The following is a 24,681-nucleotide window of genomic DNA, read 5'->3' as shown; positions in this document are numbered from 1 at the left end:
TAATATAATTTCCTCTATATTCAGTGATTCCATTTGATAACTAAAAGTGACTGTAATATATTGTGATAGTTAATGTCTTGTGATGATGAATGAGTATTCCTTTCTAAATGCAGTAAGTAATGTGTGCTCTGCTTCACTTTGGGTCCATTGTGGCTTGGCATTCTTCAGAATGATGCCCTAGAGCTGTGCAACAGAATAAGTGATGCCATTGACCGAGTAGACCACATGTTCACATCTGAGTTTGATGCTGAAGTTGATGAATCTGAATCTGTCACCTTGCAGCAGTATTACCGAGAAGCAATGATTCAGGGGTACAATTTTGGGTTTGAGGTAGGTACAAAGTAAGAGGAAAGATGTACACTTTAATAACTGCTTTGTAAGTTACTTTCAGAAGTATTAGGAATCTTTTAACAACAAATTTGGTATTTGTTGTAATCACAGCTTAGCCAAGAATCGTACTCTACACTGCTGCCAAATATTGGGAATTTTAGTTGACTTTTAAACTGTCAGATAATTGCCTGGTATTTACTTTGTTTTAACAGCAATCTATTACATTTTAAAACTTTAAATAAGAAATGTTTAATATCATAAACACACACTTCTTAGTTTAAACTTATGAATATAATATTTACAAACTGCATTTTTAGACACTAATTCTTCATACTGTTCAGGATATAAAGATTTAGTTAGATTTTGCTTTTTGGTTTTAGAAAATGACATTTTTAGCAGACATAGCATTATAATATGTAGGCATTACTATAATGAATTTCTTTATAATTTTGATATACCTGAAATCTTCTTCCAGTATCATAAAGAAGTTGTTCGTTTGATGTCTGGAGAGTTCAGACAGAAGATAGGAGACAAATATATAAGCTTTGCCCGGAAATGGATGAATTATGTCCTGACTAAATGTGAGAGTGGTAGAGGTACAAGGCCCAGGTAATGTCCAGGCAGCATGTTTTCTGCATGAGCCTTTGGGGTTGGTGGTATTTTGTTCTTATATGATACATAGTGTTTTGGGGCAGGTGGTGTAACAAGGAGTGTTCTAAACTTGATGGTGATCAGTTTTTTGTTTTTAATATTTTTTTTAGTTGTTGATAGACATTTATTTATGTATGTATTTTTGTATTTATTTATATGTGGTACTGAGAATCAATCCAGTGCCTCACACATGCTAGACAAGCACTCTACCACTGAGCTACAACCCCAGCCCTTTAAAAAAAAAAAAAAAAAAAAAAAAAGATAATATATACTTAGGCTTGACTTGGTGGCACACACCTGTAATCCCAGTGACTTGGGAGGCTGAGGCAGGAGGATTGCAAGTTCAAAGCCAGCCTCAGCAACGGCAAGGCACTAAGCAACTCGGTGAGACACTGTCTCTAAATAAAATACAAAATAGTGCTGGAGATGTGGCTCAGTGGTTGAGTGCCCCTGAGTTCAATCCCTGGTTCCTGCCCCGCCCCCCGTCAAAAAAAGAAAATATATACTTAGGAAATCCTGTAATTATTAGAAAACGTTTATGATAAACTTAACACAGGCATTTATGTAAAGATAAAACATGTAGTTTGTTCTAGATAGTAATTTTCCAGTTACATTACTTTTGTTACTGTGTAGTGTGAGATTGCAGCATCGTTTCCTTGGTGGTGGTGTGATTATTGAACATTTTCGTGTGACAGGTGGGCAACTCAAGGATTTGATTTCCTGCAAGCCATTGAGCCTGCCTTTATTTCAGCTTTGCCAGAAGATGACTTCTTGGTATGGAATATTCTAAAGTTTCTTTCTTTAAAAAACAAGTTGAAAAAAGAAAGAAAAGAAGTTAATCACTCTCTATTCTTGTTTATGTATTTTTATATGTAATTATGGTTCTTAAATACTTAGATTTAATTGTAATGATGCTGGGAAGTTGGAACACTGAATAGCATTGCAAGATCGTCAGTGCTCTTTTATTTTTATCACAATAAGGTTAAATTAAGGCAGTATCTAGTTTGTAAACCCTGGTACTTCTAAAATATTAGTTTCTGTATTTTATAAACTGAGAATAAGGATTACCTATCTCACTTCCATGTAAGGCCAGAGTTAAGTGTTATCACTGTTGATCTGATAAATTCTGTCAGATTCAAATGTTCTTTAAAATGCAAATTCATTTATTTTATCCTTCCAGTAGTAGAGATGGTTATATGAGAAGTCCTTTGCTTATGTGTATCTTTGCATCATGGGAAATGGACTCCTAATTTTCTTTTATTTATAAAAATAGAATTTTGCACTGTATTCTTTTAAATTACATTTCATTTGTGTTAATTTGTGATTATACCTATTTTGTTAAACTAACTAAAAATATTTACTCAAAGTAGCATATCTTAAATGTACTGAACACCGAACTTGGGCTGCTTATGTAAAGAAGGCTCCCTGTGCTATCTCTTCCCATTTCCCTTTGGTTTCTAGAGCTTACAAGCCTTGATGAATGAATGCATTGGCCATGTCATAGGAAAGCCGCACAGTCCTGTTACAGGTTTGTACCTTGGTAAGACAGCTGTACAGCATTTCTCCTGCAACATACTGGTTTGGATGAGAGCAGATCTTCTTTCAACTGCTGTCATTTTAATGATATTAGAGCTGTTTTAAGAGTACTCAGGGAAATGGCAGTGAAAGTGACAGAAATGAGGTATGTATATAGAGAATTCCTCATTGATCATCTTACACCTCATAGAAAGATCAAAATATCAACACAAAATATTATTTCCTGCTAGCCAGCAAAGTTAAACTACTTTTTTATAAAAATTTCTTGTGTCAACATTACCATTTTACTCTTCCTCTTAAAATCTTTGCTCGTGGGGAGGAAAAATTGGGAGAGATAGTTATCTGTCAGAAGGCACTGCAGGTGGGCGAATAACTTCTCTGCCCTTCTCCCTCGTCTCTGGAAGAGTGTGGCATTCATTTTTTCCCAGTTTTCCTAAGAACCCATTTCCCCACTCCTTGTAGTAAATTCTGATTTGGTTTTACTTTTTTAAAGAGTAAGTAATGTTATGGCACAATATGCATTATTTTAACTATAGTTTTTAATTATAGTTCAGTTATAGATTTTACAGCATATGTTGAAACTTTTTAAAAACAAAATATTAAGAAAATGCTAATAAGTCTCATATCATCCTTGATACAGTCTGAATAAAACAAGACTATTTATATGTAAACACCCAGAAGTGAAAACCCAAAACTTTTATACAATTTAAATATCACAAAAATTATTCATAAATGTAAAGTTTTGAACAAGAATTATATTTGTTAAAGGATTCTTGCTAGCTTCAGAAAATTTAGTATAAGAACAAGTGTTAATCATTGATGGTTAAACTTTAAAATTCATTCACTCCTTACAAACTCTACCAAGACTATTGTAAAAATGGGAGTTATTTTTTGTAAAACTTTTTGAGCTATAGACAAAGCCCACTATGTTCCCATCAAACTGGCTTAAACCTGTTATCATAAATAGACTTTGATTTTCTGATCTCTTAAAATATTTTTCTAAGAATACATAATCAGTAATTCAGTACATATAACTTCTTTTAAAATATTTTGTTGCATAAGCAATGTTTTATTTGTAAAGATTATACCTGAAAAAATATATAGAAAAATGGAGAAGATGTACATTAAGGAAAATTTTTGATGTAGGAAAAATTACAGAAGACAAAAAAAGATACTTATCTTGCCATAATTTAAAGGTAATCTCCATATTTGAGTCCATGATCTTTCAGTATGCCTGTCACTCCCAACTGTTGGTGGGACGGTTAATAGTGCTTGCTGTAGGCTCAAGATGTCCTTTGTCCCCTCAGCCACTATGGGATGGTAGAACTGAACTTAGAGTCAGATTGCCTGAGAGCAAGTGACCTGCCTGCTCATTTAACATCTTTGAGTCTCCCCTTGTAATGCATAAAACAGGCTGCTAACAAGAATTAAATAAGTTAATAAGATTTTGTGAACACTCTAGCATCCTGGACACAGTAGGGGTTGTCTTTTGGTTTAGTGTTCTTCTTTGACAAGGGAATTAATGAAAAGGAGCACATGTCAGCTGTCATGTTGCTGCTGCTGCTTACTTTCTTCCTCTTCTGCTCTAAGGATGCAGCTAATGACAGCAGCTTCTTGCGCAGCCTTCCACGTTTTCTCTGTGTTCCTGCACTTGCATAGACACGTTCCACCCTACCTTTCTCTGCTCATGTAATCACACAAGCATTTATGTTTATTTTCCTGCATTTACTGTATAAAAATGTGTTCATCTTGGATACTAAGCTCTCGTTTTTTGCATCTGACAGTGTAGAAATTCTTCCATGTCAACAGGTTCAGATCAGATTCATTTTCTTTAGTGGTCACCTTATAGCTGTCATGGATGTACTGAATTCTTTCACTGCTCCATGGACTTGTCTTTATTTTGACCATGAAAATATCTCTATGATAAATGTTGACATCTAGTGAAATTTGAACCTCTACTTTGTGTTTATTGGTTACGAGTTTTCTTTCTAATGAAATGTCAGTGTTGCAACATTAAATATATAAATAAATATGCACACACTCTTAAATGTTCTCTTTCCTGCATGAAGAATGCTAAACGTATGTGCTCATACATTTTTTTAAATGGAATGTTTTTATACCTTCATGGAAAGTTTTGTAGTGGTTCTTGATTGAGTATTTCCCAGGTCTTTGCCAAATTAATGACATCATCTTCATCAAATTGTTGTTGTTGTCTGTTTTTTTTTTTTTTCCCCCCCCTTTCACCTTTGTTATTCCTGAGTTTCTCTTGCTTGGTATTATAATAATTGAGGTAATAAACCAGATGCAGATTTCCTGGCTTTTGCTAACAGTTGCTTGGTTTCTGTTCTGCAAATTTTACAAGGGAACCTCAGATCTCTCTGAGTTTGCTACTGTCCCTCCTGCGTAATGTTATTAAAAGGAAGGAAATAAAACCATGAAGGAGAAAGAGGATTTCCATTTCAGTTGAAATTATTAGTATGAAGAGAAAATATGATGTAGAAAAATAGAACTTGAAAGGTCAAATCAGATAGTTGAGTGTGTAGGGCTGGGGATGTGCTGAGCAGGCACAAAGACCTGGGTTCAGTCCCCAGCACAGGAGAAAGGTGGGTGAGTAGAAATAAGAGGAAGATGTGTGAGAGTAGACAGAATATAACACATGTCCATTTCTGTTTACATATGGTTATTGGGAAAATGGAATGGTCAGCATTTTTATAATCACTAGGTAAAATCGGTAGTTTAAATTTTATCTGTATTTAACTTTTACTAGAATATTTTAAAGAAGAAGAGAATGTACTTTGGGAGAAAAAAAAGTTGAATTATACCCCATCCACCTGGTTTGTCTTAAAGGAATGAAAACTGCATGTACTCAGGCAAATGACAGGGACTCCCCAGCACAGGGCCTGTTGAAATGTCTGCATGACCAAAGTCTTTTTTTAAGTGTAGACAGCATAGAGAATTCCTTTTTATTAGAGAAGTGCTACATTTTCATTCTTTTCTAAAGTGAGTTCAATCATTTGTTTAATGTACATTTTAAAACAATTGATTTTGGTGGAAAAATTATGTGTAATATAGCTTTATTAACTTTAAAAAGTGACATTTTTCATAATATTTGTATTTGCAGTGTTTTACTCATGAATGGTTTTACTTTGGTCACTTCCATTTGCCTTTAATAGCCTGGTGTGACAGTGTTCTATAGACCACTTTAACAGATCACATTTGTTGCCATTTCCACTGGCAGCTATTCATCGGAACAGTCCCCGTCCTGTGAAGGTACCTCGATGCCATAGCGACCCTCCCAACCCACATCTAATTATCCCAACGCCAGAGGGATTCAGGTATTTGGTGATCCTCCAGCCATTTGCTCTGTGGGTCCTTCTCTGATGTGCATGCCAATGTTCTTGAGACAACTGGTCGCTTGCCCTGAGAGCTTAATGTTTTTCTTGCTTCTCCATATGCTCCTAAAAGCTCTTACTTGTGTTATCTTGAAGACATATCATAGTGCCTTAGTTGCAAACAAAACAGACATGCGAATTTAAAACAGACCTGTACCTTTCAAGATAACTGTGTTTCTCAGCTTCTTTATAACCTCAGGCTACTATGTTTCTGGCCTTGATATAATTCTTTCTTTTTCTGCTTTGAAAAATTACTTTAGGAAAACAAATTTAAGTTTGCATAGCATAATAAACATTGGGAAATAGTACTAAACATCACTTTTAAAGTGGAGAAAACTGTAATGACTTTCCAGTCTTTACCTTGGTGACTAGTTATAAAGCAGCTGAGCACTGAAATGGGTTCAGGAGTGAGTACATTCACAGTGATGTCCTTGAATGTGGTGGCATTTCTGCATCTTGAGGTAGTGAACATCCTGTCTCCCCTGTGTAATCACTTTCATAAGTTAGTTTCATTTGACAGGATTTCCTAAGTAAGGACCACATTATTTTTAAAAAAAATCTTTGAAATTAGTCTTTTTTCCCCATACCTAAGCCTGAATCTCAAACAGCAATTTGCATTTTATATTTTTAAATATTTTTCACTTTCTCCCCATGTTTTATTTTTAATTGAAATCCACTTGCACGTCCGCCCCCTTTGCACCTGTGTTCCTGAAGCTTCTCTTCTCCTCTTAGCACTCGGAGCGTGCCTTCGGATGGGCGGAGCCACGGCAGCCCAGCTGCTGCTCCTGTTGCCGCCGCTGCCACCACTACCACCGGCCGCCCGGCTCCCTGTGGCAGCGACTCTGTGCCGCTCAAACCCATCAGCAGTGCCCCTGATACCAGGTAGTCTCATTCCACCAATGCACGTGTCCTTGCCATCCCTCATGTGCCCTTCCACAGGGACTTTAGCTTTAGGATGTGTCAGGGGGACGATTGGGCTTCTTTCCTCTAGGACGTGAGTGGTGCTGGGGCCTTCTGTGGTTGTCACAGCCCCCAGACTCTGGCACCAGCCAGCCCACATGGACCAGGTGCCTGTTGATGATGTTTCTTTGGATCCAGTATTAGCCAAAATGACCAGAGAGGATCAGAGGGAAGAATCTGGGGCACAGTGAAAGAGGACATGAGACTGACCGGCAGCCTTTCCCCGGCTGTCATGGCATAGAGCAGAGATGGCATCCTGTCAGTGGCATTAGGCAATGATTTTTTTTTTAAAAGTATCAATTCCTAACCTAATCTCCTAATTTTAAATAAATTTTTATTAGAAATAATTATATTAAAGTGGAAAAATGAGTTGATGGAGTTTGGAGAATAGATCATTACTAGAGAGAGCAGACATTTGGCAAGCTCCAGAAAAATTTAAGTCTCTTGCATTAAGTCCTCTGTATAAGGAGGGACTCCCAGTCTCTTCCATTCTAGCTATTTCTTTGCAGAGGAATTTATCAAATTCTTCTCATTTATTTAATGAAGGACTTTGGGTCTCAGTTCTCCTGCTGTACTTGAGTGGAGGGGATACTGTCATGTTTTCATCTTCCAGTAAGAAAGGTGGCGTGCAAAACTATTTGGGTTGGGGGTGATTTGATCTGGAACTCTGCTGTCTTCAGCTTTTTAGGGAAAAAGATTCATATCTTAGTTGGCAGATAGATGATTTATGACTTTAGGATTTTAAAAGCCTTTAAAAATTGAAAGTTTTTGAATTTCAATAAGTCTTAAATTTCTACAAATGTTTCCAGTCTTCTTACTCATTAAAATAATTGATGTTCCTAATTTTAGTAATAAATGTAACCTAAAAACCTAAATAACCTAAAAATATGTAAGTATTTTACAGCTTAAGCAGTCAACTAAAATATTAACAATTAACATTGAACCAGATCCCACTTACTCTCCTTTAGGTTCGAGCATTTCATGGCAGATATTTTCACACATGCTTCCATATCCCTGTGGGGGCTGCTGAGACTTGTTTTCGTAAATGCAGTGTAGAGTCAAGGCGAGTGACTCAGCCTCTGACAGGTAGCCGGGAATGTCACGCAGTCTGTGGCACGGGCTCCCGCACTCGCTGCAGTCACCTGCACAGGAGGCCTCTCCTGGGCCGGGAGGAGGAGATCCCACCTTTTTAAAGTCAGTCTCAAAGTCTCAACAGAACTGTGGCTTAGGCCTTTGTATTTTACTGTAGGAGTTAAATGCCTGGTCTTTCTGTGCATTCAGTCTTGATGCTTTGCATGAACAGTTTTTTTTTTTTTTTTTTTTTTAGCGTGTCACAAATATTTCATAAGTATTCTTGTTCAGTTTTTACATACCTGGACAATTCTTAGCGTCCAAGAATTTTAATAGCCTCATAGTATGCTGTCTTGAAGTTTATTGTTTTTACAAATGAACAAAGTTTTCTTTGGGACAGTGTGCCTGAGGTGGTTAAAGGGCAGAACCGCACAAAGGTGTGAAGGGGCTATGAGACTCCCAACTGCACTCGCCTGCTCACTTCACAGGGAGCCTCAGTGATCATGGTGGTCCTGGGAAGTGGACCACAGACTGTGGTTTGGCTCACTGCTGTGGAGGCACCCCGCCCGTAGGCAGAGCCCGAGGCGCAGCTTGGCCCTGGGCTTGTGAAAAGTGACACTGATGACTTCAGCTCAGCCCACGGTGGCAGCCTTTGCCTGTCTTAAGAATCGGCAAGCAGAATTGAATTTCACTTGGCCCTGCAGTGTTTAAAGGCCTTTTTCATTGATTTTATTTGATCTAGGAAATATCTATTCTGGGCTTCGGTTCTCTTATCTTTGTTTATAAGATGTTTTAGCTGTGGTAGACTCACCGGAGTGGCTCCTACTGATGCACAGAAGCTGATTGTTAATTTTTGCAGTTTTGTAAGTGGAAATGGATAAATTCTGTGGCCCACCTCCTACCCTCTCAGGCCCCACCCCACAGGTAACAAACATTCCCAGATACACCCCTTAGCTTAAGTATGTGTTCTTGCTTTTTACCTTTGCAACACTCTGAAGGACTTGGGACTGGCTAATGTTTGCCTGCAGGAATCAGGAAGGTAGACGCATCGGTGACTCCTCCATGGCTCAGGCTGGCACTGCTGAGCAGTGGACGTGTTTCTTCACTTCAGCATCTGTGGTTTTGAAGCACGTGACAGTGGAAGTGTCACCCTCTTTCTTTTTAACACGTACTGTACCATGTTGGAAGGTTTAGGAAATATAAAAATGGCACATATTTCATAATTTGCCTAATAGTCCACTTTGTCTTTAAGAGTTAATTTAAAAAGTTTAGTTTAATAAAAGAGCATAAATGCTACCATACTTCATTATATCATTCACTTAAAAATACATACCCAGTAACTTTTTTAATCAACTAATGCCATATTTATTTTGGATTCTTTAATTTTTGAATTGCAGTTTTAACACTTCCTTTATTTAATCCTGGTTTTTACTCCTTATGGGTTCATTCTGGTTGCTGAATATTACTCTGGTTACTTTAATCTGGTAAAGCAGCTAATTAACTTGTTCTGTTTAATATATTAAGCTTCCTACTCTTGTGCTTTTGCTTGGCTAATACTGCTTGAGAAATCATTTGGTATTCCCTTCCATTTTCTTACCATTTAGAGGTTTGGAATCTTTTGAACTATGTAGTAATTTCAGTACTTTAAATATGGTTGAGTAAATAAATATAATTTGATGATAACCATCAACATTAGCTGTATTAGCCATATTTTCACCCTACCTGGGCTTAAAGCTTTCCAAGCATGTCAGTCATGCTTAGGTTAATCCATCTTGTTTTTATCCCTGCTGTTAATATAAAACAGGACATTCTGCAGGCAGGAGCTGTTGGTCTGGCCTGCTGTTTGTGGAAGTATAGTAGTGTAGCTCTCTTCAGCTCTAGAATTCTCTTCACAGCCTGTGGCGGGGGACCCTTTCTCGTGACAGCTCTGTTCTTTGGGTGGCAGTTCTTGTGGGACTGTCCTGTGTGTTGTCCTCTGCTCACTAGATGCCCACTGTACTCTCCCATTCGTGACAACCCAGTGTGTCTCCAGACACTGCCAGTGTCCCTTGGGGGTCAGCATTTTCCCCAGTTGAGAATCAGGGCTCTAGAAGAATCTAGATCTTTCATTTTACGTTCCATTGAATTGACAGCTCGATTGTTAAAAATATTAAAACAGGGGTTCCAGCGTCCCTGAAAACGATCGATTGGCTTCCATAGCTGCTGAATTGCAGTTTAGGTCCCTGAGTCGTCACTCAAGCCCCACAGAGGAGCGAGACGGTGAGTGCTTAAACGTGTCAGCCACACCCGCCTAGTAATTTGTCTCAATCCTTATCTGTTGTTAATACCTTAAAAGAGGAATAAAGGATAAGAAGCATCAAACTCTATGAGAAGACTAATGCTCAGCACCTTGACTTTTCATGTAGGTGCCTTTCAGCTGGTTTTGCATATTCTGGGACTATATTTGATGCTTTTTTCTTTTTAAATTCATATTACTGATATTTTAATTGTTGGGTACTCTGATTCACTTTAAAAACATCCAGGTGATAACTGTACTTGATGATATGCTGAAATTTTATTCCCATGCAGCCCTCAGGGTCTCTGTCCAGCAACATGCTGGTGCTCCCGTTGCATCAGGGTTGAATGCGGGCCCCAGGAATGCAGGACCCGTGCAGTGTTCTTTTCTGTTATTTATGGAGAGTAGTGAAAAGCCTGGCAGCAACATAGGAGTTTGGTGCGATTTCTAGAATTGATTATAGAAACAGTTTCTGGCACCCCCATCAGGCACATTAGGAACTGATCACAGAAAGGACAGATGGAGTGTAACTGTGTCACTCACTGTCTCAATCTTGCCCTCAAGGATATTTATTTCATAAATCTTGATTTGTGTAAAAAAAATACTTTCTGCAGAACCAGCATATCCAAGAGGTGATTCAAGTGGGTCAACACGAAGAAGTTGGGAACTTCGGACACTTATTAGCCAGACCAAAGGTAAAAGAAAGAACACTGAACTTAAAAATGTTTTCTAAGTATGAGATGATTAGCTCCGATTGAAAATTGCCATAGCTTGCCGTGGGCATCAAGGCACATGCCTATAATCCCAGTGACTTGGAAGGCTGAGGAAAGAGGATTACAAGTTGCCAATTTGGGCAACTTAGTGAGATCCTGTCTCAAAATTTAATAAAACGGGGGGCGGGGGGGCTATGACTCAGTGGTAACATGGGGTTCCATCCCCTGTATAAAAAAAAAAAATTTTTTTTTTTTGGTTTGACTTCTGAATTATTGAACCTTTTCATTAATATTTTGTGATCTCATTTATACCTCTGACATCAGTTCCCATTGTTAACTGTGGACATTTCCTGTTGTAGCAAATTACAAGCTCTTCATATTCATAAATAGCTTAGTATAATTCTTTAATACTAACTTTTTATACTAAAAAGTTGAGGGAAAGAACTGAAGTGAAGTAATAGGTGATTAATCAGTATTAATCAAAAATATGAATATCAGGAAAATCGCTGGTCTAGCACTTTGTGATCGATAGAATGCTACAGTTGTCTTGAGCGGTATGCGGATGGACCTTTCTCCCTTTTCATAAACAGTAACAGATTCTGAGGGACCTTGTAACTTGGCCAAGGTAGTCATGATAAAGCTGGGATTAGAAGACACTCTGTCTTCAAGACCAGAGCACCCCGTTGAACTGTGTGACCAGTTAGAGGAGTATTTGTCCCCAAGACCTGGAGAGGTCAGGAAGATTTCATGGAAGGAGGAGACTGACCTGACCCTTGAGGGAAGACAGGTTGACAGCAAACCAAGAGGCAAAGCCCTGAGTGAAACATACCGGAGGCCTGGTGGCTGCAGAGGGTCCAATGGGACTGGACTGGGAGGTGTGGATGTGAATGCAGGTGAAGTTGGACGGTGAGGGTCTTTGGAAAGCTAATACTTTAACCAGGGGTGGTGACCAGTGTCTGAAGGCTCTTGAGCAGCTGGTATATTTGGTTAAAGCGGGGATGGCATTCGAGGACACTACGCAGTAGATGACCTTGCTGGCCTGAATTGGGGAGAACATGGGGGGATCAGTTCGAGTGCCATTGCAGTGATTCAGTGTTCATAGTTACTGGACTATGGTGGGCTTCAGATAGGGAATAGCAGTAGGAGAACGCTTTGGTGCCACATTTGGCAGGCCTAGTGGTAGACTAGGTGTGTGTCTAGGGCTCAGATAGGGGAGAGTTCCTAGGCTTGAGCCTGATGGCTCCCCCAGAGTCCCAGATTTTTGCTGTGCTTTTCGAAACAATTTGGGAACCACTGGGACTATTTTCCTCTTGGGAGAGTTACAGTTCGTGTTTACATATTAAACACCAAGAAATCTTGAAATGGGAGAGTGAACAGCAATTTGATGTGGTCCATAATCTTTCAGTCTCACAGATCTGGAGCATGTGATAGGATAAGAAAAAAGAAGGGCTAAAACAAAAAGACCCAGCAAAGTAAAACTGGGTTTGAATTCTGCAGGACCTTAAGTCCTGTGTAAAGGAACTTAAATTTTTGGCTAGTAAGTAATGGAGACTGATGTGGGAAAGTAATGAGGTAAGCTTTCCTGTTTGCTATGGTACTAGCCAGCAAGTGGGTGGGCTGGAGATGTACTTCTAACAAGCATATGGTTTAGTTTGTCTTGTCATGGAGAAACGCTTTGCTTGCCTCCCATTCACCTGCTGTTGATCTGAATAGATGACATGCTGATGTCTGTTGCTCTGTTGTCACTGGTGTTTTTTTGGAAGTTGACTTGGTTATAGTGCCTGGGACCAATGAGTTTGTGGATCTCTCTGCAGATACTGCTTCTAAACAAGGACCCATAGAAGCTATCCAGAAATCAATCCGATTGTTTGAAGAAAAGCGGTATCGAGAAATGAGAAGAAAAAATATCATTGGTCAAGTTTGCGATACCCCTAAATCCTATGATAATGTCATGCATGTTGGCTTGAGGAAGGTGACCTTCAAATGGCAAAGAGGAAACAAAATTGGTAAGGAAAATAAGGAACGTGGTGTGAAGATAATCTCTGTTAGGAATAGCAATATTTACTCTTCTTTAGGTTAAGTCTTCTATGGTGTTGGTTTTTTTTTTCTTTTAGATGTAGCAAGTAAACATCTCATCTTTTTGCATCGAGTTCATTTTTATGGCCTAATTTCTAAAATGCTTTCTAAGAACAGTACAAAATGAGATTTTAGAAAAGATTTTTTTGAACAGTTTATTAATGTGAATAGTTCGTTAATTATTCTAGAAGTTGCCAGTGGAGAACTATTAAAATTTACCAATTAGTTCTCTTCTGTATTCTTTTACCTTATTCCCATACAAATATTATTTGAAGAGAGACTGAATACAAATCAGGACAGGACCATCTTTCCAAGATGTTGCCTAATTGATTTCCAGGTTAATTTGCCACTCATAAAATAAGTAGGGGGAGGTTGTGTCGTGTCTCACAATGTGTTCGTCTGTCAGGCAGTTAACTGAGGGGGCAGACACACACAGCTGTGAAAGAAGACTCTGGGCTTCAGGGAATTGGAGGGTCTTGGTGGTCTCAAGTAGGGCAGCACCCTGGAGCAGTCCAGTGCTTTACAGATTGTGTCATTCTTGATCTAATTCAGCTGTACCTCCCAGTGGTTTTAACATCCCAGAGGGGGTCCTAGAGAAACCTGCCTCCACACCCGACCCTTGCAGCAGCCAGTTAGACAGGCCAGATATGCTCCTGACCACTCCTTTCCGCCCCAGTCGGGATCTCCTTGAGAGGCCTGAGGGCTCAGAAGTGGGCCTCTCATCACTTGTCATCAGACATGTGTCTCTTTGGAAGTTTCCTAAAGTCAGTTCTTCTCTATTTAAAAACATTTACAGAGAGGACACGTTGATGTCTAAGACTTTACTTATTAGGGAACATTCAGAACTATTTTGGGTCTTGCAGTAAGTAACCTCTAGTGAACATAATTGTAGCTGTATAAACATGCATCCAGAAGTAACAGACAACATGGCATTAAGCTTCCGTGACTAAACCTGTCTGTGGTAGATGGGCAGCCTGTTTGTATTATTTTCAGGAGAAGGACAGTATGGGAAAGTCTACACCTGCATCAGCATGGACACCGGAGAGCTGATGGCCATGAAGGAGGTGAGTCAGCTGGCTCACTGGGGCCTTGGAGTGGAGAGTACAGACGAGCTCTTCCTCCTCACAGCTGACTTAAGTGCTACCCACGGCACGGCATCCAGGCCTGAGGCCTGTGTTTTAGACGACCCAACAGCTAGGCTGACATGATGACCTATGGGGAGTAAAAGTGCTGACGATTCCTGTGAGGGTGGGAGAGCAAGAACCCGAGGAGGTCAAGGCCACACAGGTCGAAGTGCCCTGCAGGAGGAGAAGCCTGGTGCAGCTCAGGGAGGCAGAGGCCAGCAGCACTGTAGGGAGCGTGTCTGAGGCGCTTCGGGCCGTGGTGTTTGGACAGCTGTAGGTCGCATGGCAGCAGCAGAAGCCGAAGAGCAGCCCAGGGAGGGGGCCCTGTTGTGGCTGGGATGGTAGGTGGGACTGAGGGCGAGATGGCAGGGCTCCCAGCTGCTTTGCTTTCTTGCTGGCCAGTCTCTGTCCTCTTTCAAACTTGGTTGTAAACTAGTTTCCCTTTTCTTTTAAATTTTAATTGATAAATTATAATCGTTTGTATTTATGGGATAGTGCAATGTTTTGAGACTTGTGGATAATGCGGAATGAGTAAACGAAGCTAATTAACCTTCCTCATCTCATTTTTCACAATTTGAAACACACTCTCCTAGCAGCTTTATTAACTACACTCACTTTCTCAACATACGGCTGAACCTGGAGGACGTTGAACTAAGCAGATTGACACACCAGGCACAGAGACACAAGCACTACGCGGTCTCACCTGTAAAATCTAAAGCCGTAAACTTCGATTTTTCTGCATTGCCCAGAACCAAAACACCAGTGAGAGCTTACTGGGTATTTAATGTTTGGTGCAGTTACGTTCACAGTTGGGACGGTAATTCTACTAGCTGCTGTATCCTCACTTACTCAAACTCAGGCATGCTTAATTTTCTTGAACAGCAAAGGAAAGAAAATCTGTACATTGAGTCATAGACAAAAGGCCCATAGTCCTGGCCTGGACAGTGAGTGTCAGGAGACAGCTTTCCAGAGCTCATTGCTTAGGACGTTCCTGTTACTCGTTTGTAATGGTATTGATGGTAATCAGCAATTTTCCTTACACAGATTCGATTTCAACCAAATGACCATAAAACTATCAAGGAGACTGCAGATGAATTGAAGATATTTGAGGGCATCAAGCACCCCAATCTGGTTCGGTATTTTGGTGTGGAGCTGCACAGAGTAAGCCACCTTGAGTCACACTGCTTTGTGTGAGGAGTCAGTGAGGGTGCGAGATGGAGTCCTGTTCTACATCACAGGTCTTCTCATTTCAGAGCACAGTAACTTTGCCTAATTATCAGGAAATCTCCATGAGTTACATCATTTCTGCCTTCTCTCTGAAACTAGAGGAGTTCCTCCTAAAATGTAAGTTGTAGACTGTAGTCATTAACCTGACGTTACAAAGCACTGAAACCCGTCCTGCCAGTCAGAAGGTTCTTCTGAAGCACCCCTGTACCGTGACGTGTGCCTTCTTTCCATTCCCACTTCATCATTAAGTGATGCTGAATACTTGTCTCTGCTGTTAAGGAAACTTTGTAAAGTGACCGAAAATTAAAACCTCAGATTCATTTCCCCTGGTTTAGAGATCCATGTGTCAGTCAGGGGAGAGGATAACTTGGAGCATCTTGGTGCAGAGCTGAAGCTTCCAGGCAGAGTTGGGTGTTGATCATTCTGGATGTTTTCACAAATGTTTCTACATTGGAAAAGGATGTGTTTCAGTCCTTAATAATACCTAGGAAAGGCACTGCTCCTCCCCGTCTGAGGTCATGTGGCAGACTCGACCTCAGAGGGTTACAGAAGTGCACCCCTGTGATTTGGAGGAGGCGTTCTTACCCTGATGAGCTCCGCTAGACACAGCTTCTCACAGCACATTCAGTGCTGGGGACGGCCAGTGTGGCGCACCACTCAGAAGAAGAGTAATTCCTCTGGAGCATGGCCTGGGCGGTTTCCCAGTGTTCACGTGGTGCCTCTGTGAGGGACACCACAGTCAGGGCTTCATCTTTTTCCTCCCTTAGGAAGAAATGTACATCTTCATGGAGTACTGTGACGAGGGCACTTTAGAGGAGGTGTCAAGACTGGGGCTCCAGGAGCACGTCATCAGGCTGTACTCGAAGCAGATTGCCATCGCCATCAACGTCCTCCACGAGCATGGCATAGTTCACCGCGACATTAAAGGTGATCCCCACACCCTGGCTGCACTCACCCACATCTGGTGTCCACTCAGCAGGTGCTCTGGAAATGCTGCTCTCGTTCTTACCTGCACAGTGTGTCTGTTTCCAGGTGGACAGGTCTTTATTTTGACAAATCCCACATTGAGAAGCAATGTCAAATCCACGTCTCCATCCCTGAGAAGAGTCTGCAGCTTCTTTTCTGTTCGTTAGAGAAATCTGCTTCCCCAAAAGGAAGTTTTGTGGGCTGATTTGACGTAGCCTATGTGTTTACTGGATATTTGCGAGTAGAGTAACCTTTCTAGTGTCAAGATCCTTGTGTATTTATAAATGAATGTTGCGAATTTATAAAACGACAGTAAGTCAGAAATGGCTTTGTAAGTCAATGTGCAGTTATGTCTTTGGAGTAAGAATAGGGTTTACTTACACCAACCTCCAAATTAAAGGTTAATTTGGTCCTGCTGATTGGTTAAAAGTGCATCTCACTCTCTGGCACAGGGGAATAGTGGTTCTTCCGTCTCAGAACTGTCAGTTGTGGCATTTGTCTTAACCACCATGCCCCTGACCTTTGTTTTTTTGGAAGTCTGGGAGATAATTAAAGCAGGAGAGTATTTTTTTTTTTCTCTAATTGGCATTAGGCTAACGAGTTCCATTCTGTCATATAGTCTGAGGTTAACCTAAACACATTTACTCAAGAATTGGCCTGACTTCTGACCAGGGACCAGATGCAGTCTGTTGGACCACTTTAGATTCCACCAAAAGCTGCTGCATCTGAGCTTAGGGCCTGTTCATTCTCACAGCATGGCTCACCCTGAGTCACCGAGTGTTCCCAAGTCTTGCTGGCTGCCTGTCTCTCTAGCACATGGCTTTGCTGTTGGGGATCATTCTGGGACTTTGTTTAGTTGGCCCTGTGTCAGCCCTTAGCGTTACTTACTTCCAGTTGTTCTGCCTCAGAAATCTTACTCTCTGTGCACTGTCATGAAGTAGTGACTGTGTGAAGAGAGCCCGTGAGTCAGTTCCGCACACTGGTATCCTTATCAGATGCCTTGTGGTTCAGCCTTCTGTGCACTGTCATGAAGTAGTGGCTGCGTGAAGAGAGTCCATGAGTCAGTTCTGCACACTGTATCCTTATCAGATGCCTTGTGGTTCAGCGTGGCTAAGAAGGCACACGTGTACAGTGCTCCAGAATCACCACTCTAGTCCACTGTGGGGACTGTGGACCCTGGGAGGACTTAGGTGTTGAGGATGAACTGTTAGACTGCCTCTCATCACATGACTGCTTACCAGTGTGGGCATCTTTGTGTTGCTTTTTGAAGGAGTACCGTAAGACACATACCAGAGATATGTGACTTAGTTGGAGCAATATCTTGTAGCCTGTGGTAAAAGGCCAAGCCACATTGAGAGATGAGCAGTAACCCCAAGTTCCAACTACAAGTTAGTATAAGTTAGGCTTTTATGTTGCTTGTAAAAAATTTTGGAAAATCACAGAACATTGTTTTCAATCACATCCTAAAATATATCTGGAGGTGGCCTCAGCCACACCTCTAAAGAACCATAGTGCGTGTGCTGGTTCTTGCTGTGTGTCACTTCCTCTTGTGGAAGCTGCTAATTGCATCCAACTCTCACATTCAGGAACTGTCACAGACATTTGCGTTTTATATATAGTATCTCATTCTCAAGTATGTATCTCACTTCAGAATTCATTGTTCAAAGCTGACTAGCCTGATGTTAAATTTTGTTGCTTTGTATTATTAACATTTGTGAATAAGCATCACAGATCTTTCTATATTTGCACATTGTAAGTAAAGTTTCATAACCTTTGTATTACTTAGTTTATGAATAGTTTCTTGTAGTTTAGACTAACATGTTAACATGCAAGTGCCAATATTATGATTCAGAGGCTGCTTAATGACTGCTTATTTCTGGTTAGGTGCCAATATCTTCCTTACCTCATCTGGACTCATCAAGCTGGGAGATTTTGGATGCTCAGTAAAGCTTAAAAACAATGCTCAGACCATGCCTGGTGAAGTGAACAGCACACTGGGGACAGCAGGTAGGGGCCAGCGGGGCCGCTCTGTACCCATCGAGTCCTGTGGGCATGGCCCCAGGGCTTCCCTTCACCCTTCCTTGTCAGCACAGACCTGCAGACCTGGAGCAAAAGGTTTCCGGTCATGAGGACCCTCCCCCACAGGCTTGGGCTTCTGCCTGAGGGCAGCTGTCTGATTGCTGATCTAAACTACCAGGGGAGGATAGCTTCTTTTTCTTCCCAGAAAGACTCTTTGTTGTTTACAGTACTATTAAAACTGTACTAGTTGAAACAGTATTTTGATTGAATGGTAATTCTTTATTCTGAGTGCTTAATGTCATAAAATTTTGTATCCTCCTTTGCAAATTTAGTTTCCTGTTTTCATCATGAATACAACTTATGTGAAAATTTGCAAATTTAAAAGTTGTCTGTTAAAAAGAGAATTCTGTCCCTAAAAAGTCCATTCAACAAATGGCTCAAAATACCTATTTTAAAGCTTCAGCATTTCTTTTACATAACTTAGGAAAATAATATAGAAATATCAATTTCTTGGTTGGCACTCTTAATACATAGCATTGTGTTCATGACCCATTACAATCACCATATCTGTGACTTTTAAAGCATACATGGCACCTGAAGTCATTACCCGTGCTAAAGGAGAAGGCCACGGGCGTGCAGCAGACATCTGGAGTCTGGGCTGTGTTGTCATAGAGATGGTGACAGGCAAGGTAAGCGGACCTGTACCTGGAGGAGGAGCCTCAGGCAGGCACTGTACAGGGACAGGGCATCGTTGTGGCTTTATCATTGGTCATACATTTTCTGCTAGAGAACATGATTACAGATGAAAGACAGAATAATGTTAAGAAAAACGACAAACTGGAAACAAGTATTTATAAGAAATATGCGGTAGAGAACACTTAACGAGTGAATTTAAAGAAGTATAAACCTCAAACTAAAGCACAGAGAAGCAAAGTTACAAAAAGAAATGTGAAGTTGAAATTAGGTCCATGCAAAACCTGCACGTTAGAACTTAGAGCACCTTTATTCATAAATGCCAAACCCTAGAAGCAATCAAGATGTCCTTCAGTGGATAAGCGGGTGAGCAAACTGTTACATCCACGTAGAGGAATGCTATTCAGAGATTTTAAAATGTGCTGTGAGCCCTCAGAAGAGGTAGAGGAACCTCAGTTACATCTGACCAAGAGAGGAACGATGCTAGTCTGAAAAGGCTGCTCGCTGCACGGTTCTATCTGCCTGCCATTCTGTAAGAGGCAGAACCGTAGATGGCCAGAACCTCGGTGGGTGCAGCACAGGAATGCGGAGCACAGGGATTTTCAGGGTGGCAAAGCCATTGTGCGGGACAGTGATGATGGACACATGCCATTGTGTACAGCAGAGTGAGTCCTGATAGGAACTGTGGGCTCTGATGAACAATAATGTGGGGACATTGGTCCATCAGTTGTGGCAGATGGACCACACTCATGCAAGACGTGGATAACAGGAAATGGGAGGGGTGGGAAATTGGGTGAGAACTTTGTACGTTCTAAGTGAGTTTTCTGTAAACTTAATTACTCTGAAAAAAATTAAGCCTGTTAATTAAAAAAAAGAAAGATAAAATGATGAGCTTCATCAGAATTACACATTTAAAAAAGTGAAATTTATTTTTACTTAGCACATGAATGACATTTTAAAAGATGCAGTACTTGCTGTTAGGGTATAAGGAAGTTGACATATTGTGAGCAAAAATGCAGAATACTCTGGAGAACAGTTTCCAATATCTGTCAGAATTAAATTGCATTCCCTCAAACCAAGAAATTTTTGCTTCTGAAAATTCAGCTTCTGATGAAGATACTACTGAGGAGTAATTATAAAAATGTATAAGATAGACATGTGCACAAGAGTGTCTGGCTGTGCAGCATCACTAATTCAGAAGAAACACTAGCAGGCTCTTAAGTGTTCTTAGGAAACTAGTTAAATCATTATCCAGCTCTCCTTGCAGCTGTGGAAAAAGAACACCCCTCCAAAGTGCTCAGCAAACTTTAGCTGATGTACCTCTGTTAGCATGAAGGAAGGTAGCGTGGTATCTATATTATTTTAGTCAAGCCACCCAAGAACACGTATTCCCATTCAGGAGTACACGTTGGAATAACCAAACAATAGCACATGAACGAGAATGGTATAATAAACTTGGTTCTTTCCCCTCTGAACCTCATTTTTCTTCTCATCGTGGTAAAATAAGCTTTACACACATGGAATTGTCATTATTCAACCAGGGAGTATGTTAAACATCCCTGTGAGAGAGACGTTGAGTTTTGTATGTTTTAGTGACTTTTTGTATCATTTTATGTATGACATCTTTTAGTTACGTGACAGCATCTTCTACATTGTGTTGGACTAACAGAACATCCCAGATGGGCTGGACAAACTGTGCTGTCCATCTGCTTTTAAGTGAGGTTTTATTGGATGGTCCACCTGTTCCGGTACATCTGTCCCTAGTTTCTGTTTTGCTCCAGTGAGAGAGCCGAATGGTGTGACAGGGATCGGGTTGCCTTGAGGCCTAAAGTATTTACAGTTTGGTCCTTTGCGTAAAAGTTTGCTGACTTCAAGTAGATGTTGATTTTGAGATAGATGTCTAAGATACCTAAGATTGAGTGTTTGCATTTTAAATGGCCATGTAATACTGAAACCTGATTTCTCTCCTCCTGTCTTTGTAGAGGCCTTGGCATGAGTATGAACACAATTTTCAGATTATGTATAAAGTGGGAATGGGACATAAGCCCCCAATTCCTGACAGATTAAGCCCTGAGGGAAAGGACTTTCTCTCTCACTGTCTGGAAAGTGACCCAAAGATGAGATGGACGGCCAGCCAGCTCCTCGACCATTCTTTTGTCAAGGTCTGTCAGATCACTAATCGTCTTTCTTCCTGTTTAACTGTTTGAGTTCAGTTTTGCATCTGGAATGTAAGGAAATTTGGAAACTTAAATTTAAAATAACCTGTATCTGAAATGGAAAGGAACTAAATGTCTTCTCACACCAGGGATTTTTATTTATTTATTTATTTTTTCATTTGAAAAATGTTTATTGAGGTTCTTGATCTATTTCAGTGGCACGTTTTTAGTTGCACTTGGGATAGTTAAATGGAATTTTAAATGGTTCTGGCTCAAAGAGTCGTTTCCGCTGCTGTGAGTGTGCAGTCTGTAGCGTGAGGGAGGGCTCGTCAGACAGCCTTCAGTGGAGAGCCGAGGCGATGGTGTGCGCCACGCGGTGGCCCACTGAGCAGCATTCCAGCAGTGATCTCAGGTGGAATTTTCTCTGGAAAGAAAGACTGTAACCGAGCCTATTAGAGAGGGTTTGGCCAGGTCAGGAATCGGGGCAGGGTCTGGCAACCAGCATGAAGAGGCGTAGAAGGCTGAGGGTAGGACCCGTGGGGTGAGGACAGAGGGCATGGCAAAGGGAACAGAGCCACCTGAGGACTGTCAGTTCTCTTATAAATGTGACACGATTAGATGACCTTTTGGAAAGATCACTCTGGAGGTAGGAGATTAGTTAGGAATCCGCTGGTACAGCTGAAGGATGGAGGATGGACAATCGGGAAGTCATCCACCATATTTAGGAGTTAGTGTGGCCTTGACTAAGATCTGGCGATCTTGGGGAGGAGTCCAGGGTGGCCCAGCTTCCTGGCTGTCAGTAGCTGGTGGAAACTCCGTCCACCACTGTGGAGGCAACTGGTGAAGAGGTGAGCTGGGGCACGAGGCTCCTCTGCAGTGGGTGAAGCTCACAGCCCCTCTGGAACACCTGCTTGGGGTTTCAGACGAGCATTTGGACGTTAGGCTGGCACTCCAGAAGAAGATGGGCTGGGGTAGGGATCTGGGAGACAGAAGCATTGCTGGCATGTGGGAGCAAGGGCCTGTGGCCCCGGAGAGCACCTCCAGGCGCTCCGAGCCACGGGGAGAACAGTGAAGGGCTGGGCAGTGGGGCAGCAGCAGGAGCGGTGGTCCTTAGGGACTTGTGGCTGGAGAAGAGTCATTTCTTACAGAACACGTGAACGGTGAGCATTGGCCCAAGGTTAACCTAGTCCTCAGCTCCCAGGCTCGCCCTGAGGGCAGCCACTCGGCACTGCCTGAGCCCTTCCTTTCCTATGCCCCTCTCTCGGTCCAGCAGGGCATGGGCACCAGAGTGGCGGACAGGCCCTTCCTGTCAGCCGCAGCGCAGGCGAGCCTGCTGTGTGCCGTGCCTGCCTACGCTCAGCTCTCTCCCACTTCCCCGCAGGTTTGCACAGATGAAGAGTGAGGCCCACCGCCCCCGGCCTGCTGGTGTGCGCACTCGGAGCCCTCGGTCGCTACTGTATGTAATATTTACATAGAGACTGCTGAGAGGCAGTGCTGGCCTCGCACCTTCCACCCGAAGACCGCTCCTGCTGCTCCCGTTTGTCTGATGTGGCACAGGGCCCTCCGGAGGGACGGTGTCCATGGGGTCAAAGAAGCTGCATGTTAAGTGCCATTACTACTGTACACGGACCATCGCCTCTGTCTCCTGTGTCTCCTGTGGCTGAGAACCGTGACATCAGTGTAGCGTTTCCAACCCTCTGGGTTCAGAAGAAGTCGTGCTGTTATCAGGTGTCCTGGACCTCATTCTGATCTCCTGTTTGTTGAGTGCACTGACTGTGAAACCTTGGTGTTGTTGGCAAGCTGCAGGGTTTGTTATGCAAAAGGCTGATTAATGAAATTTAAGAAAAAGGTTCTTTTTTCAATAAATGGTTTATTTTAGGAAAGCTAAGTCACACTGTCTTTTCATGGTTTACAACTTTAGAGCCAGCAGCCAGGAGAGAGGCCTGGCATTTTCCTCAGCAGAAGGAGCACAGCCAGTGTGTTCAGGTGGACACTCACTGATTGGGTGTTCCTGAGGGACTGGGGTCTCCTTGCTGACCAGCAGAGGACATAAGTGAAGCAACACTAATGGTGTGAGAAAGCCCTTTTTAATTATTTCCTATTAACCAGCAAATTACAGCAGAAGCTTGAGCCTTGTTACCACACGGTGGGCTCAGTTTATTTTTAAACCAAGATGTAGAGGTGCTAGGTCAGTAAGTACTGCCAGATGACAAGAACGCATCTTTCAGGGTAAACTGAATTTCAGCAGTGAGCCTTCCTGGATAGCCCAGCTTTGTGTCTTGATGGTGTTCTTTACTTCATTTTGCTATTAAATTTTTTTAAAGATTGACTTCAGAGCTTCCTGAAATCTTTTTAGTTCCTTTTTTAAAAAGAAATATGTGCTTCTCTTTGTTTTTAAATGTCAATGGACCCTTACTTTATTCATTTATTTATATGCGGTACTGAGAATGGAACCCAGTGCCTCACACATGCTAGGCAAGCGCTCCACCACTGAGCCACACCCCAGCCATCTTTTTAGATCCTTGACTGGCTCCTTCCATGCAGCGCTGTGCTAAGCCAGTCTCTCCAGCACGTTTTCTGTTCACCTCCCTCCAGGGCACTGGATCTTTTCAGCCAAGAAATTAACATCTAGAGGATTTATAAAACAATTAGAATTCTGTCTAAAGGACAGAATTTACATATCCTTTTTTACATATCCTTTGGAGCAAATTTAACATAACTTAATGATTTACTGATTCGAAGGGTATAATTCAGTGTTTTTTAGTACGGTTGTGTTGTATAACCATCGTCCTAATCTAATTTTAGAACATCTACATCACCTAATCCATGTGCCCATTTGCATCGCTTACTGTTCTTGCCCTAACCTAAGCTAACTGCTCAGTTTCTTCCTGCCTTGGTGTACTAGTCTTGTCCGACAGGTCCTATAATTAGAACTTTGCAATATGTTATCTTTGGTGTGTGCCTTCTTTCACTTAGCTCATTTCTGAATTTATTCACATTGTAGCATGTATCAGTACTTCATTCCATTTTGTTGCTGCATACTATTCGATTGTGAATATGCAACACTTTATCCATTTACTAGTCAGTGGGCATTTGGGTTGCTTCTGCTTTTTGGAACATTCCCAATCCAGTCTTTGTATGCATCTGTTTTCATTTCTCCTGGGAGTAGAACTGCTAGATTGTATGGTAAGTCTGTACTCAGCAGAGGAGGGTTCCAGTGACTCTATTCTCTGACCAGTGCTCACCTTCCTGTTGACGATTGCTGTTCTAGTGAAGATGGATAGTATTGCATTATGGTTTCCCTCTGCATTTTCCTAATGAAGGTGACACCTGTTTGACCATTCATGCAACTTCTTTGGTGGAATGTCTATTCAGATCTTTTGTCCCATTTTGAAATTAGGGTTTTTGTCATCTTGTTGAATGGTGTTTCCTATAAATTCTGGATGCAAGTTCTTTACCGGATATGCGATTTGCAGGTTTTTTTTTTTCTGC

At 41.5% G+C, this 24,681-nt stretch overlaps 1 protein-coding gene across 7 annotated transcripts in view; it reads left to right on the top strand.

Moving 5' to 3' along the window:
- The window catches only part of Map3k4 (mitogen-activated protein kinase kinase kinase 4), a 106,608-nt gene extending 83,090 nt beyond the window's left edge, over positions 1–23,518 (top strand). Inside the window, exons 12-27 of one of the 7 annotated variants that reach the window (XM_047557384.1) lie at positions 169–330; positions 806–939; positions 1,677–1,755; positions 2,443–2,521; positions 5,756–5,852; positions 6,642–6,791; positions 10,099–10,199; positions 10,830–10,910; positions 12,743–12,934; positions 13,998–14,068; positions 15,173–15,289; positions 16,123–16,282; positions 18,206–18,328; positions 18,923–19,029; positions 21,016–21,195; positions 22,571–23,518. In XM_047557384.1, coding sequence (XP_047413340.1) covers positions 169–330; positions 806–939; positions 1,677–1,755; positions 2,443–2,521; positions 5,756–5,852; positions 6,642–6,791; positions 10,099–10,199; positions 10,830–10,910; positions 12,743–12,934; positions 13,998–14,068; positions 15,173–15,289; positions 16,123–16,282; positions 18,206–18,328; positions 18,923–19,029; positions 21,016–21,195; positions 22,571–22,591 — 1,854 coding nt within the window. In that variant the 3' untranslated portion in view covers positions 22,592–23,518. Of the gene's footprint in view, positions 1–168; positions 331–805; positions 940–1,676; positions 1,756–2,442; positions 2,522–5,755; positions 5,853–6,641; positions 6,792–10,098; positions 10,200–10,829; positions 10,911–12,742; positions 12,935–13,997; positions 14,069–15,172; positions 15,290–15,381; positions 15,473–16,122; positions 16,283–18,205; positions 18,329–18,922; positions 19,030–21,015; positions 21,196–22,570 lie in introns of those variants that run through there. The other 6 variants (XM_047557379.1, XM_047557382.1, XM_047557381.1 and 3 more) reach the window with 6 other exon arrangements.
- Positions 23,519–24,681: the final 1,163 nt, after the last annotated feature.

Source organism: Sciurus carolinensis, chromosome 7 (genome assembly GCF_902686445.1).
Source record: "Sciurus carolinensis chromosome 7, mSciCar1.2, whole genome shotgun sequence".
Classification (NCBI taxonomy): Eukaryota; Metazoa; Chordata; class Mammalia; order Rodentia; family Sciuridae; genus Sciurus; species Sciurus carolinensis.
Note: the sequence above shows the minus strand (reverse complement) of the source record. Positions and strands in the feature narration are given on the sequence as shown.